This window comes from Argopecten irradians, chromosome 8 (genome assembly GCF_041381155.1).
Source record: "Argopecten irradians isolate NY chromosome 8, Ai_NY, whole genome shotgun sequence".
Classification (NCBI taxonomy): Eukaryota; Metazoa; Mollusca; class Bivalvia; order Pectinida; family Pectinidae; genus Argopecten; species Argopecten irradians.
Window position 1 is genome coordinate 211,215 of NC_091141.1, and position 14,998 is coordinate 226,212.

General features: G+C 35.9%; 1 protein-coding gene across 9 annotated transcripts; it reads right to left on the reverse strand.

Annotated features, from left to right (window-relative positions):
- Window positions 1-1,576: 1,576 nt before the first annotated feature.
- On the reverse strand, window positions 1,577-14,582 carry LOC138329037 (gamma-aminobutyric acid type B receptor subunit 1-like). Of its 9 annotated transcripts, none has more exons than XM_069275736.1 (7): window positions 14,473-14,582; window positions 9,416-9,548; window positions 8,890-8,997; window positions 5,809-5,936; window positions 3,274-3,402; window positions 2,923-3,066; window positions 1,577-2,542 (listed from the first exon to the last, which is right to left on the reverse strand). In XM_069275736.1, the coding sequence occupies exons 3-6, from the start codon at window positions 8,987-8,989 to the stop codon at window positions 2,947-2,949; spliced, it is 477 nt and encodes a 158-aa protein (XP_069131837.1). In that variant the 5' UTR covers window positions 8,990-8,997; window positions 9,416-9,548; window positions 14,473-14,582; the 3' UTR covers window positions 1,577-2,542; window positions 2,923-2,946. The 9 variants fall into 9 exon arrangements, with proteins under 9 accessions (XP_069131837.1, XP_069131836.1, XP_069131838.1 ...); XM_069275735.1 differs by lacking the exon at window positions 14,473-14,582 and adding an exon at window positions 13,405-13,765; XM_069275737.1 differs by lacking the exon at window positions 14,473-14,582 and adding an exon at window positions 13,695-13,734.
- Between the last annotated feature and the right edge of the window lie 416 nt (window positions 14,583-14,998).

The window sequence follows — 14,998 nt, forward strand, 5'->3', positions numbered from 1 at the left end:
CAAAAATCATTACAAAAGTTTGAACAAGAGGCCCATGGGCCTTAACAGTCACCTGAGTTCAGATATAGAATGAAACAAAGACATATAAACACTAATATACTGGCCCTTGAAGACGGTCAATGATTTTATAAATTTGACTTTTTAATCTATAAAGAGTATTTGTTTCCATCAAACCTGTGAACTCGGAAGAAGATTTTTTGGAATTTTGACCCTGTTTGGCCAAACCCCTCTGGACCTCCAGGGGGTCAGCAAGGACTGATATGAATGTTAAAATGCTATATCTCAGGCTAATAATTCTAATAACGTTTCCTATGAAAATTGAACAAATAATAAACTAAAGTAAACTTGACCCCCTCCCAAGGGGGAAACGTGAGACCCCAGAATTATATAATTCACAATTTTTGGTCCATCTTTAGTATTCGATTCTACCATTTCCAGAATTTCAGATGAAGGTTTTTGAAATTTTAGCCTATTTGACTCCTTTTGACCTCCCACTAAGGCCCTTGTGATTCCAATATATGGGAGTTACTGTTCTTGTTTCAGTTAATGAACACTTAGATATTTACGATGCAAGTGTTGAATTTTTCATTTTTGCAAGCCTTTAGCTGATTCTATCTATAATTAGGGCAAAACTGTTTTGAGGAGCTTATTTAACTTATAATGCAGATGCATTTACAAGAGTACAAAAAAATAAATAATAAAATACATAAAGAAAAAAAAAATTAAATTTTGAAAATAACACTGAAATGACGTTCCACAAAGCAAATATGAGACATCAATTTCTCATTAAAATTTTTTTATTTCTCTCTTTGTTTCTGGCTTTCTGATTGGCCTATTCATTTTTTTCATTCCATGACGGAAAAAATAATCCGAGAATGGTGCTGAAATCCGATGTTATCGTGATGTCACAATAGAAACATTGACGTTGCGTATCAATTTGGAAAAAAATAATCCCTTGGAAAAAATCAATGGAATAGCATGTGTAAACGTATTTCATTTTATAAAGTAGCCTGGAAAATTAAGTATTGAAGTCACTATTTTTTAATTTCATCGTGTTATGAAATAAATTTTGTTTGCAGACTTTTGTGAGAATCTGACACCCCCATCTCTTTTTACAAGCCTCCATGCACTAAATCTGCGTGTGCTTCTAGTTTCTATACAGCTTCTGTTCTTTGGTGTTGTGTTTCTCATCCTCTATCTACATCTACATATATATATACATACAATTTCTTTAATATTTTTCGTACCGTTACTTTTACCCCTTTTCGGACAAAGTGTGACATCAACTGGATCATAGAATAGTCATATCAATTGAGGGTTACCAAAGTGAAATTGACATAGTATGTGTAAAATATGTTTAGTAATAAAATTAACTATTTATATTCATAAGAGTAACAACATTAACAAGATATATCTCCTGTAAACATTACCTTTGACCCTGTTGAACCTATTTTCTCTATTTACATCTAACTGGACTGAAATGATCATGTGATATTCCTAATGGAATGTCCATGTCGATGATCCGGCCAGTTTATTTGTTTCAAGATCCCAATGAGAAAACCAATAACTGGAGTAATACTGCAGTATCTGATACCATTTTTATTGATTTTTTTCTAACAAATCCACAAGAAATGCACATTTTTTGGTTTTGCAGTTAAATTTTATTTTACTATACCCAGGAAACCATCTTTAAATATAACTGCGTAACAGCAAAAAGATCATTAAAAAGATATATGGATATCTTCTGTTTACAGGTGTAGCCACCAGCTACTACATTAAGACCTGATCTCAGTATAACACTGGGTGTCTGGGTAGTAAAGTCATCAAAAATATTCAATATATATCACATAAATGTGTAATACATGTACATGTATATCAAATCTAAATTACATGTACAAATGTACATGATGTAAAAATCACTTAGTTTTTATTTCATCAAAGTAAAATTATTTTCTATGAAGTTAATTAAAAATGCCTTATTATTCACTGATGTAAATGTTGGTGTAAATATAAATGGCAGTAAAACAATTAAATATGGCAACAACAGAATTAAAGTAGTGTAAAATTTAAAAGAAAATTGTAAAAGGTGAAAACTTATGTAATATTTCCCAAAACATGACATAATATTCACACATGAAATCAGGACATCTATAATACAAATTGTATTAAACTTTTGAAATATATGAAAGTTTAGTTTTAGTATTGCTCCATAAATAAGATACATTTGAAATAATTTCGGAAGGTTTCACAAAAATTCAATGTCTTGATCTGATATTGAGTAATGTAAATTTTTCTGCATGCTCGAGTTTGAGTCCGAATTAGGTTGAAATGGTACAGACGTATTAATATCACTGAAGATGTTTTTATGGTCCATGGTATCGTGTAAGTCAGGTGACTTGTCTACGTCACTGTCCAGCTGCGATTGGTCAGTTTTATTTGTTGGTGTAACTTTGTTCCTCTCTGGACCGTCTCCAGTAATTAAAAGTCTTTGTTGTGTTTTACGTTCTAATTTCTCCTTTAGTTCCTTTACTCTATCTTCCATCTGTAACAGGAAAACAGGTTATGTAAACAATACTGTCCTTTTTGGGTTTTGATCAGCAAAAGTCTTATAACACTTCAAATTTTCGGGTTTTGGCATAAGATATAAATTGTGTTTTTCCTGCAAAGTAGTTTTTAGATTGTACTGATCTAATATCTTTGTAGGCTTAATCAATTCCTTCTCCTTCACCAAAATATTTTCTAAGCCTCTATTGTATTGGAACTCAACACGTCCACATAATTTTTGTTTTATCTTTCTTTCTTTTAGTTTTGTTTTATCTTTCTTTCTTTTAGTTTGAGATGATGAAACATTTTATCATACGATAAGAACAAATATTTTTTAGCAAGACTTCCTTTTCAAGACTGTACCGGTAAGTTAATTACCTCTGAAATCTGTTTTTTGAGGCCTTAATCATTTTCTATAAGCAGCCTCTGATGTCTTTCTTCTTCCTCCTTACTGGCCACAGATTCAGACATGGCCCGCACTTCCAGATGATTTTTCTTTGGATTGCGACTTATTTCAACAATCTATCACAGAATTCAATGGAAGATTAGTCAATTTAAAAAAAAAAAAAAAATGGATAAAAGATATACAGAATGAAGGAAAAGATACGATATTCAGACAGGACATGTATGTAGAAATAGCTTTATCTGACATAAACAGAACCCTATAACTGGTTATTTTCTTGTCAAATAATATGAATAAGAAGAGCTAACATAAATAGATGAATATACCTTAGGTACAAATATGAGGCCCCTAGACAGAAAACTGCATAAAAGAATGGCGAGGGCCACGAAGGCAAAGCTGGCATCTTGTTGGTTACTGATGATAAGAGTGATGGGAGCTGTTATCACACACAACACCTGTAACAGTGAATAGTCAGATCTATAATGATTAAATGTACAAATCAGGTGAGTTAGTACTATGATTTTTGAAGCACTACAAAATCAATTATATTGCCCAAAGCTTTAATAATAATCCATATATATAAGTGAAGTTGATCTTCAATTCAGTCTTTTTGTCAACTTTGCATATAACAGAGTTATCTGCCCTTGACCAGTAAAATTGTCATTTTTTAAATTTTTAACTCCTCAAAAACACAAATGGCATCATAATCAATGTATTTAGTTAGAGAAGATCAACCACAATGTAACAAGGACATAGTCATTCAGATCCCCCGCCAATGGAGATATCAAAGCTGAAGTAAGTTTGATTGTGGAGACTTATGTGTATGAAAAAAAACAGGAAAAAGGAAGTTGAGCTAAAGAAAGATGGAGTATAATTCAAGTAGAGCGGGGCTGCAATTGTTGAATCAGGTATACAGCCTTGACATTTATATTCGACTATATACACAAAGATGGGTGGAGTTTTGCAAAGTAACATTTACCATTTACCATGATATTTTCAGCAATGTTTCCATGGTAACGGAAATAATTGCAAAAAATGAAAACCTAAAAATAGCAAAAGGAACTACTAGACCATAAAAAGAATGTGTCTATAAAATTTCGTGGAAATATCTCTGCTGGTTTTCCAGTTATGCTGCGGAAACGAACCTGGTACAAAAACATGATATTTTCAGCAATGTTTCCATGGTTATGGAAAAAGTGCAAAAAATGAACAAACCTGAAAATAGCAAAAGGCACTACTAGACCATAAGAACAATGTGTCTATAAAGTTTCATGGAAATATCTCTGCTGGTTTTAGAGTTGTACATATGTTAGATGCTCCGGAAACGATTCTTACACAAAAATCTGCCATTTTTCAGCAATGTTTTTCCATGGTTACAGAAAAAAGTACAAAAAGTGAAAACATAAAATAGCAAAAGGCACTACTAGACCATAAGACCAATGTGTGTATAAGAAATCTTTCGTGGAAATTTCTCTACTGGTTTTAGAGTTGTGCTCCGGAAACCATTTGTATTTAGGACAGACGGACAACGGCTGGACGGACGGAACCCATTTGTATATCCCCACGCCCAACGAACCCGCCAACTTCGTTGGGCGGGGGATAACCACAACATATGTTAGAACTTACCACCACATTATAATCAATGTATTTAGTCAGAGAAGATCTTTCAACAACAATGTAATTTACATATGATAGGAGAAACTTACTACCACATTATAATCAATGTATTTAGTTAGAGAAGATCTTTCAACAACAATGTAATACAAATGATAGGAGAACTTACACCACATTAAATCAATGTATTTAGTCAGAAGACCACTAATACCTTACCACATTATAATCAATGTATTTAGTGAGAGAAGATCAACCACAATGTAATTACATATGATAGGAGAACTTACCACCACATTATAATCAATGTATTCAGTGAGAGAAGATCAACCACAATATAATTACATATGATAGAACTTACCACCACATTATAATCAATGTATTTATGAGTCAGAAGATCAACCACAAATAATACATATGATAAACCACCACATTATAACAATGTATTTATGAGAAAGATCAACCACATTACATGATAGAACTTACCACCACATTATAATCAATGTATCAGCGAGAGAAGATTACCACAATTAATTACATTAACTTACCACCCACATTATAATACATATGATAGAACTTACCACCACATTATAATCAATGTATTCAGTGAGAGAAGATCAACCACAATATAATTACATATGATAGGAGAACTTACCACCACATTATAATCAATGTATTTAGTGAGAGAAGATCAACCACAATATAATTACATATGATAGGAGAACTTACCACCACATTATAATCAATGTATTTAGTGAGAGAAGATCAACCACAATATAATTACATATGATAGAAGAACTTACCACCACATTATAATCAATGTATTTAGTGAGAGAAGATCAACCACAATATAATTACATATGATAGAACTTAATTACCACCACATCATAATCAATGTATTTAGTCAGAGAAGATCTTTCAACCACAATGTAATTACATGTGATAAAACTTACCACCACATTATAATCAATGTATTTAGTCAGACAAGATCAACCACAATGTAATTACATATGATAGAACTTACTTACCACCACATTATAATCAATGTATTTAGTGAGAGAAGATCAACCACAATGTAATTACATATGATAGGAGAACTTACCACCACATTATAATCAATGTATTTAGTCAGAGAAGATCAACCACAATATAATTACATATGATAGGAGAATTTACCACCTCATTACAATCAATGTATTTAGTCAGAAAAGATCAACCACAATGTAATTACATATGATAGAAGAACTTACCACCACATTATAAATACTCATTCCTACAAATCTAGAGTCATTCACTTGTTTCAGCTTGACGCTCCTCGTCTCATAGGCCAGGAATATACCAAACAGTAGCAGAATTCCTTTGTAGCCATATATCACACCTGTTAACAAACACATGTACAGGTATCAATTCTCATGTCACAACATTATACAATATCTACAATGATGTCCAGTGTATTAATGGAACATTTGCATTAACTCTGCTGGACACCACAGCTATCGGGGAACAGCCTAGTTGACTTTTGTTGATATTAGAACATTAATTGAAGAAGGGCTTGGACTTGTGGGGGGGGGGGGGGGGGGGGGGGTTAGTTCCATAATTTGTACATAAGGATGCTACCATTGCATTATGAGTGCTCTCCCATGCTTAGAGAAGTCGTTTCTATGGAAAAAGAGAAATAAATTTACCCCTTTGACCCCGCCCCCACAGGCCCCTGATGGGTCTGTCCCATCATTTGCACAATTTTGAATCCCCACCCTATAAGGATGCTACCATTGCAATATGAGCGTAATCCCATGTTTAGTTGCAAACAAGAAGTCGTTTATATTGAAATAGCAAAATTGACCCCTTTTCACCCCACCCCTCAGGCCCCCGGAGGGTCAGCCCCATCATTTGTACAATTTTGAATCCCCACTCTATAAGGAAGCTACCAATGCATTATGAGTGCTAGCTACCATTGCATTATGAGTGCTATCCCATGCTTAGTTTCAGAGAAGAAGTCGTTTATATGGAAATAGCCAAATTAATCCCTTTTGACCCCACCCCTCAGGCCCCCGGAGAGTCAGCCACATCATTTTTACAATTTTGAATCCCCACTCTATAAGGATATAGATATCTTAGCCCAATGAGATATTGTCTCCTCTAAGCCCAATGGGATATTGTCTCCCCTTAGCCCAATGAGATATTGTCTCCCCTTAGCCCAATGAGATATTGTCTCCCCTTAGCCCAATGGGATATTGTCTCCCCTTAGCCCAATGGGATATTGTCTCCCCTTAGCCCAATGGGATATTGTCTCCCCTTAGCCCAATGGGATATTGTCTCCCCTTAGCCCAATGGGATATTGTCTCCCCTTAAGCCCAATGGGATATTGTCTCCCCTTAGCCCAATGGGATATTGTCTCCCCTTAGCCCAATGGGATATTGTCTCCCCTTAGCCCAATGGGATATTGTCTCCCCTTAGCCCAATGAGATTGTTTTTGTACACAGTATTGAAAGTTCAAGAAATTGAACAGGACCTAAAGTAGAGTGGAAATGTCGTACCTACCTAGCCAGATTGAGATATTTTTTGAGGTACAGTGTTCTAACTCTGTTGTAGTTTGATGGTCATCAAGTTTTTTTTCTTCAAATATTTATTCTTGTACAGTGGTCCAGACCTGCCAGTGGCAATATCTTACATCTATGGTCATAAACACTGAGGACAGTAAACAGTTCACACCACCTCACCACCTGTTTACAGAGACAAGAGGCATATAGGGCCTGTAAATACAGCTACATCTATGGTCAGTATAACACTGAGGACAGTAAACAGTTCACACCACCTCACCACCTGTTAACAGAGACAAGAGGCATAAAGGGCCTGTATACAGCTATATCTATGGTCAGTATAACACTGAGGACAGTAAACAGTTTCACACCGCCTCACCACCTGTTAACAGAGACAAGAGGCATAAAGGGCCTGTAATACAGCTATATCTATGGTCAGTATAACACTGAGGACAGTAAACAGTTCACACCACCTCACCATCTGTTAACAGAGACAAGAGGCATAAAGGGCCTGTAATACAGCTACATCTATGGTCAGTATAACACTGAGGACAGTAAACAGTTCACACCACCTCACCACCTGTTAACAGAGACAAGAGGCACAAAGGGCCTGTAATACAGCTATCTATCTATGGTCAGTATAACACTGAGGACAGTAAACAGTTCACACACCACCTCACCACCTGTTAACAGAGACAAGAGGCACAAAGGGCCTGTAATACAGCTATATCTATGGTCAGTATAACACTGAGGACAGTAAACAGTTCACACCACCTCACCACCTGTTAACAGAGACAAGAGGCACAAAGGGCCTGTAATACAGCTATATCTATGGTCAGTATAACACTGAGGACAGTAAACAGTTCACACCGCCTCACCACCTGCACCACCTGTTAACAGAGACAAGAGGCACAAAGGGCCTGTAATACAGCTACATCTATGGTCAGTATAACACTGAGGACAGTAAACAGTTCACACCACCTCACCACCTGTTAACAGAGACAAGAGGCACAAAGGGCCTTTAATACAGCTATATCTATGGTCAGTATAACACTGAGGACAGTAAACAGTTCACACCGCCTCACCACCTGTTAACAGAGACAAGAGGCATAAAGGGCCTGTAATACAGCTACATCTATGGTCAGTATAACACTGAGGACAGTAAACAGTTCACACCGCCTCACCACCTGTTAACAGAGACAAGAGGCATAAAGGGCCTGTAATACAGCTACATCTATGGTCAGTATAACACTGAGGACAGTAAACAGTTCACACCGCCTCACCACCTTTTAACAGAGACAAGAGGCATAAAGGGGTAATACCATGGTAAGACCTGCATTGCTCACCACCTTTAAAGCAAAGGCTCATAAAGTGTAAGATGCATGCTACAATGCAACTCAGAAGTGGATATGAATATGATAATACCTCTTTTTTCTAAATAACTGGTTAATAATTTAAATAGGTCTTGAAACAGTAAATACCATCATACCAATTTTGGTGATTACAAATTGGACTGGCATCTCCACACAAGTGATCCAAGTGACTTTGAAACTAGATTTTATGCATCAATCCAAACATTCCAATTGCTCATATCCCTCATTAACGTGGACAGTTTATGATTTTGATTTTAAGGAAAAGTGTATGGATACACAATGAGCACTTCTCAGATTGAATTTTCATCAGTTCTTTCCCCTTGTAATAAATGGTCATTATTTTAAGTGATTACGTAAGATAACACACATTTTAATTAGCCCATCTCTTGCTTTAACTCCATGGTTACCCCTTAGTTACCTTTCTGTCTTTTTCGTTGGCTGTGGTGAGTCTGTGAACCGTCCAAATCTTGGAAAACATGCCTCCGTATGCAAATGTAAATCCAAAAGACAGCATCCATGCTCTCAACTGTCAAAAGAAATCAAACGTTAGTGTAAAGTTCTAAATATATGGTAAGGTTACAATAAATTGTTGCTTATGATATTCATGCAGTTTACATTTTCTTGCATTTAATTAAATGCAATTTCATTAATTTGTTGCGTTTGCCTGCTCTTCTGTAATCTAAAGAATACAATCTTCAATAGATGTCAACCAAAATAATGGAAAATGATCTCTTTGCTTATCAAATTTTAAAGAACCCTACCGATGCATATCCTTGATCTAATTATTCTGTATGCTAGTGTTTACAACCTATGAACTTCTATGACCCTCTGCTGTTGGAAAAAAAGGTTAGTACTTTTCTCAACAGGACTTTACTCTCACAATCATAAGATGTACAAGTCTACTAATGGGTAGTTTTAGTAAGTTAGTGCTGAATATCTCTGACCTGACAGATGAGGGGGTAGAGTTCTGGGGAAATGAACTGGTTGTCAAGGCCAAACTGTAGGATACACATGAGACAGAGGATACACACAAACACTGTCGAATTGTTTACACTTGGCTGGGAGTATGCAATACACCTGTACAAACATATCAAAGTGAAAGAAAATGATCAAATATGGTGGTTAATTTATAGTCATTATACACAGGCAAAAGTGCCACGCATGTAAATCATGCGTGGCAATTTTCATGTGATTTTCACATGAATCTCATGCGTAAATCATATGATTTTTTGACACGCATGATTTTCGCATGAAAATTTCATGTCATTCTCATATGATTATCATGCGATTTACATGTCATTTATTTCACACATGAGAATCGCATGATTTATATTTACATGTGAAAAAACATGCGTATGATACATATGAATATCACATGAAATATATTACATGTAAGAATCATTACTGAATTTCCATCCGATTTTTCTTTTCCTAAATTTTGATATTTTTACTCTGTTGCAATATCTCATGTCATTTTTCGGTATGTTCTATAGAATCTGTTTTCTCGTTAACTGTGGATTGAGTGTTAGAGACTATATTGTATGGGCGATATTAGCCCGAGATACTCTGGCCCTGACACCAGACTTAGACATTATGACAGATAGACGTCTGGTTTAGGGCCAGAGCGCAGTAGTACTCGAAAACCTGGAATAAGCCGACTCTGTTTGGTATCGGGCAAGGTACTCTCCTGAGATATAGCGGTAACAAACTTTAAGGATGTATTCTTCTGAGGTTTCAGTCCTGTTGAAGTCTCGTTTCAACAAAGATCAAAGAAGTTATGAGATTTTCAAATACAATTAATCAATATCTGTAGCAAGTTGCCAGGTGCAAATTTTGTAAAAAAATTACAGTTCTAACTTTAGCAGATTTTTTTATTCGGGGATTTTAAGAAATGGCCCATTTGGCGGCCATTTTGAAATTGTGTCTTTTTTTCGCTTTGAGTAAAGCCAAAGTTTTACCATTTTTTACTGAAATTGTTTTTACTTAAATCATCACTGCACCAGCATTTTTAGCTGTATCGAGCTAATTTTTGCTGTAAATCTTTACTTGGCTCGTGATAATTAAAATATTGAGCATTAATGTGTGAAATGATTCACTTTTTTCACTTTATTTTTACATTTAATGGTAATTTGAACACCTTTATTTTTTACTCTAAAATACTGAAAAATAACAAATATTTAAGTGGGGCAAACAATTCAGTCTAAGAGAACGTTAAAATTTGTACATGTATCGGAAAAAAACCAGTTCTAATGGTAATTAGATCAGTCGGTTTTACTGTGATATGCCTGAAAAGCCCACGGTGGCGACTTGTGTGTGAAATGTTCAAAGTCGCTCGCTGTCCGCCATTACACACTGTGGTCAAACTTCTTGTATGCCGAACCCTGTCCCTTGCTCGTAGAGTAATGCAACTTTTGTCTAGAACTGCTCAAATTGCTCTGACAGTAGTGTGTTTACCTTATTAGGTGCATTGTCTTGCCTACAAATCATTTTATCACCTTCTCAATGGTTATGTAGTTCATATGTTAAACAGGCGTGACTTTGGCTCGGTAAAGGTACAGCGTTCATATTGTACCTGCTTAATCGTATTGATCAACGATTTGATATTTCAACGATATAAATTAAAATACTTAACAATGTCGAGATATTTATAAATGTTTTACGTTATATGTTTCATAAGAAATGTAGAACAATACATTTATGCTATATTTTGCTTCTTGGTTATGCAAAAGAATTAGCCTGAGTGAATTGTCTCTTTAAGTGGGGCAAAAAAGTCAGCACATGGACCCCCCATTTTTCTGCCTGATTTTGAAAGAACAACCCTTTCCCTATTGATATGCAAAATATAAACAAAAGTTTAATACCAGAACTTTTTCTATTAAGGGTTAGATTTTGCAAAAATGGCTGAAAATGGTGCATTTTGTAGCTCAAAATTAAGGGGTAGGGGTAGCATATGTTGTTATTCTGAGAAAAAATATTAGTCTTATTAATCAAAACTGGTATATTTTAAAAGAAGACTACTGGAAAATAAATTCTACAAACATTAATACATATGAAACACCTCATTAGGAAATTATGGTTTTAATCTCTTGTGTATATGGTCAAAACGGCAAAATTCCCATAAAATCCAATATTTTGTCAACTAGGTATATTTGAGTGACAGTAGCTCAAAAACGAACACACGGACATATGTTTTTTCTTTCATTTTCTTTCATGGTATGAACTCCTCTTTCCAAAAATCTATATGAGAAAAAAAAGTTTAATACAAGAAAATTTCGACATTTTTAACTATCAAAATCCAAGATGGCCGCCGGTCAGCAATCTTGTTGACCGATCAGTCGCAAAATGCAATATGCACAACTATAGTCCTAGGAGAACTTACATATGAAATTTGAGAAAGATTCCTTCAGTACTTCCTGAGAAATAACGGTAACAAACATTGACTATCAAAATCCAAGATGGCCGAAGGTCGGCCATCTTGTTGACCGATCGGTCCCAAAATGCAATATGCACAACTAGGGTCCTAGGGGAACCTACATATGAAATTTGAGAAAGATTTCTTCAGTACTTTCCGCGGAAAAGCGGTAACAATCTTTAACTATCAAAATCCAAGATGGCTGCCTAGCGGCCATCTTGTTAAGTGATTGGTCCCAATATGCAATATGCATAACTAGACCTCTAGGGGAACCTACATATGGAATTTGAGAAAGATTTCTTCAGTAGTTTCCGCAGAAAAGCGGTAACAATCTTGAACTATCAAAATCCAAGATGGCTGCCTAGCGGCCATCTTGTTGACCGAAATGACCAAAATGCAATATGCACAACTAGGGTTCTAGGGGAATCTACAAATGAAATTTGAGAAAGATTCCTTCAGTACTTTCCGCAGAATAGTGGTAACAATCTTTAACTATCAAAATCCCGAATGGCTGCCTGGCGGCCATCTTGTTGACCGATTCACAGGGACCTGGCACGATTTTTTTAAACTAACAGTATACATATATATATATACTATAGTATCAAGGGGGGAAGTTTCTAGTATAGCGGACCCCGGAAGTTTAGAAACATAATAATCAGTGCGCATGTCAGAGGTTGCTACGGATCATGTAAATATGTCGCCATTTTGAATCACCGCTTCGAAGAGCCGACGGGGGTTCGGGGGTGAAACCCCCGAGAAAAGAAAAAAAACCAACTCAATTTTACATCTTGAACTCATCTTAACTGTTTTTGTAGCATTTTAAATATTTAAAAAACAATTCTAGGACGTTTGAAAGGAACTTTGGCCTCAATGTGATCTTCGATAATGTTTGGACCATGGCCAGCACATGTGAACACCGATTCGCTGTCTTTTCCATGCCAAATTTTCCTCTGTTGAGCAATATTTACCTGACAAACTGAATAATGATCCAATTTCAATAAGCCAGTGGATGGATATTGCCACGTTTTCATTATTTCTGTCATATATCCTTCATTCGAATCGTCACCATCGTAAACTACACGTGTACTTGTGTTTACAAATAAAATCAAAGTCCGTAAAATCACTCATTGCGCATGTTCAGCGCGTGCTCGGCTGACAACCAAAACGAAATCCCGAATTTTTTTCTCGTACAGTCTACAATGTTTTCCGCATGATCCTTAGTTAAAAACTTTGTTGAAAACTTCAGTTTTTAACCAAAAAAGGACACGGTAAGCTCAAATTTTAACATTTTTTTGCATAAAAACCCATATTTTTAATTTTTGACCGCCCGCTCACGCGGTCTCTATATATACAGGTCGCCGTCAATAAACTCGTGATATTTCGCGGAAAAAATGGGGTCCGCTATACTAGATGTGTTCCATCAAGGGTATGAACTCGGCAGTAGAGAAAAACGGACCTATTTTTTTAAAACCGTGATTATTTTAATAAATCGGTAATATACAACATTGACTGATATCTTACCTTAAAGAGAAATAATTTATCTTTCCATTGAGGGCTTGATGAACAAAATTGGCCAAGTATTGACGAAGTTATGGCTTGATGAATCGGGAAATTTAAGAAAAATATGCCAGGTAGACATTTTCCTGTCCGGTCTAAATGTCGTCTCGGCTCTATGGGCACCTCAAAAACCAAGCCAAAATCACAAAATTTACGCCTGTGGTGGTAAAAAGTACCCATACACAATCTCCTTTGGAGGTGTCATGACCCGTACTTTGTAGAAACTCCATTTAAACATCGTGTAGCTCACTTACTTTAACCGTCACCGCCATGTTCTTTTTTCTCTCGGGACGCTTCTCGACTTTACATATCGTGACTACATTATGCAAAATTATGTAATGTTGTGCTAATGGGTAAACTCGAGAAGCGTTCCGAAGAACAAATGAACATGGTGGTGACGGTTAAAGTAAGTGTGCTACACGATGTTTAAATGGAGTTTCTACAAAGTACGGGTCATGACACTCCAACTTCCAACGTTAGCATACAGGCGGTCACGTGGGGATATGATGGAAATGTACAAAATACTTTCTGGAAAATACGATAGAGAAGTCGCAGATTTGTTTTCAATCAACCAGGGATCAAGTACCCGCGGACATGATTTGAAAGTGTACAAAGAGCATTCAAGGCTTTGCGTGAGAAAACACTCGTTTACCCAGAGAGTCGTGAATACTTGGAACAGTCTCCCATCAAATGTTGTTCAGTCTAGGACAGTTAAGCAATTTGAATATGAACTTGATTCACATTGGAAAAATCAGCCACTAAAGTATTTATACACTGAAAAAATAAATCCGTGAATTTCTAAGAGCTGACTATTATAGGATTACAAAAAATCCTGTACATGTTAACATGTATGTTGTCAGAATAAATCTATGTATCTATGTATGACACCTCCAAAGGAGATTGTGGATGAACACAGTTATGGGTACTGTTTACCACCACAAGCGTAGATTTTGTGATTTTGACTTGGTTTTTTAGCATGTCAACATTTCAGCTTCATACCGGTAGGAATTAAAGTTTGGTAAAAAAACTAACCTGTATGTTAGTGTTTATCTATATACCATCCATTTGCTCAATACAGCCTTTTGAAATTTCCGATTGAAAAAACTGTGTCTCTCTAGCCGCCATGTTGATATGTGTGTAGGCCTAGTAGCCTACATTTGTTTTCTCGGCGTTGATTGGTCAATTAATTTTCGAGAGCCAATCAACGCCGAGAAAACAAATCTACTGCTCACATACTTACATGGCGGCTAGAGACATAAATTTTTCAATCGGAAATTTCAAAGGGCTACGTCATGCAAATGGATGGTATTTAGACATGGACTTACTAACCGGTAAGTTTTTTTTCTACCAAACTTTCATTCGTATGACGTTGAAGTGTTGACATGCATTGGTTTATCGGAGGACATCAGTGTCCGACCAGTTGAAATCTGGCTGTTTTCCGATGTTTCTGGATACCTAGTGACATTTATACCGCATGATTTGTATTGTATCATATACCAAATTAAAGATAAATTATCTGACTGTCGATTGAGAGTATTCCTATTGTAATATTCTATAC

Bases quoted from the DNA above. Each gene is read 5' to 3' on its own strand.
- LOC138329037 (XM_069275734.1), bottom strand. From the start codon at position 13,620: ATGGGTACTTTTTACCACCACAGGCGTAAATTTTGTGATTTTGGCTTG. The intron at 8,998-13,404 runs GTAAGATATCAG...TTCTTTTGACAG, and splicing joins ATAAATTATTTCTCTTTAAG to TTGAGAGCATGGATGCTGTC. The intron at 3,403-8,889 runs GTAACTAAGGGG...TCACTGTTACAG, and splicing joins CCAACGAAAAAGACAGAAAG to GTGTTGTGTGTGATAACAGC.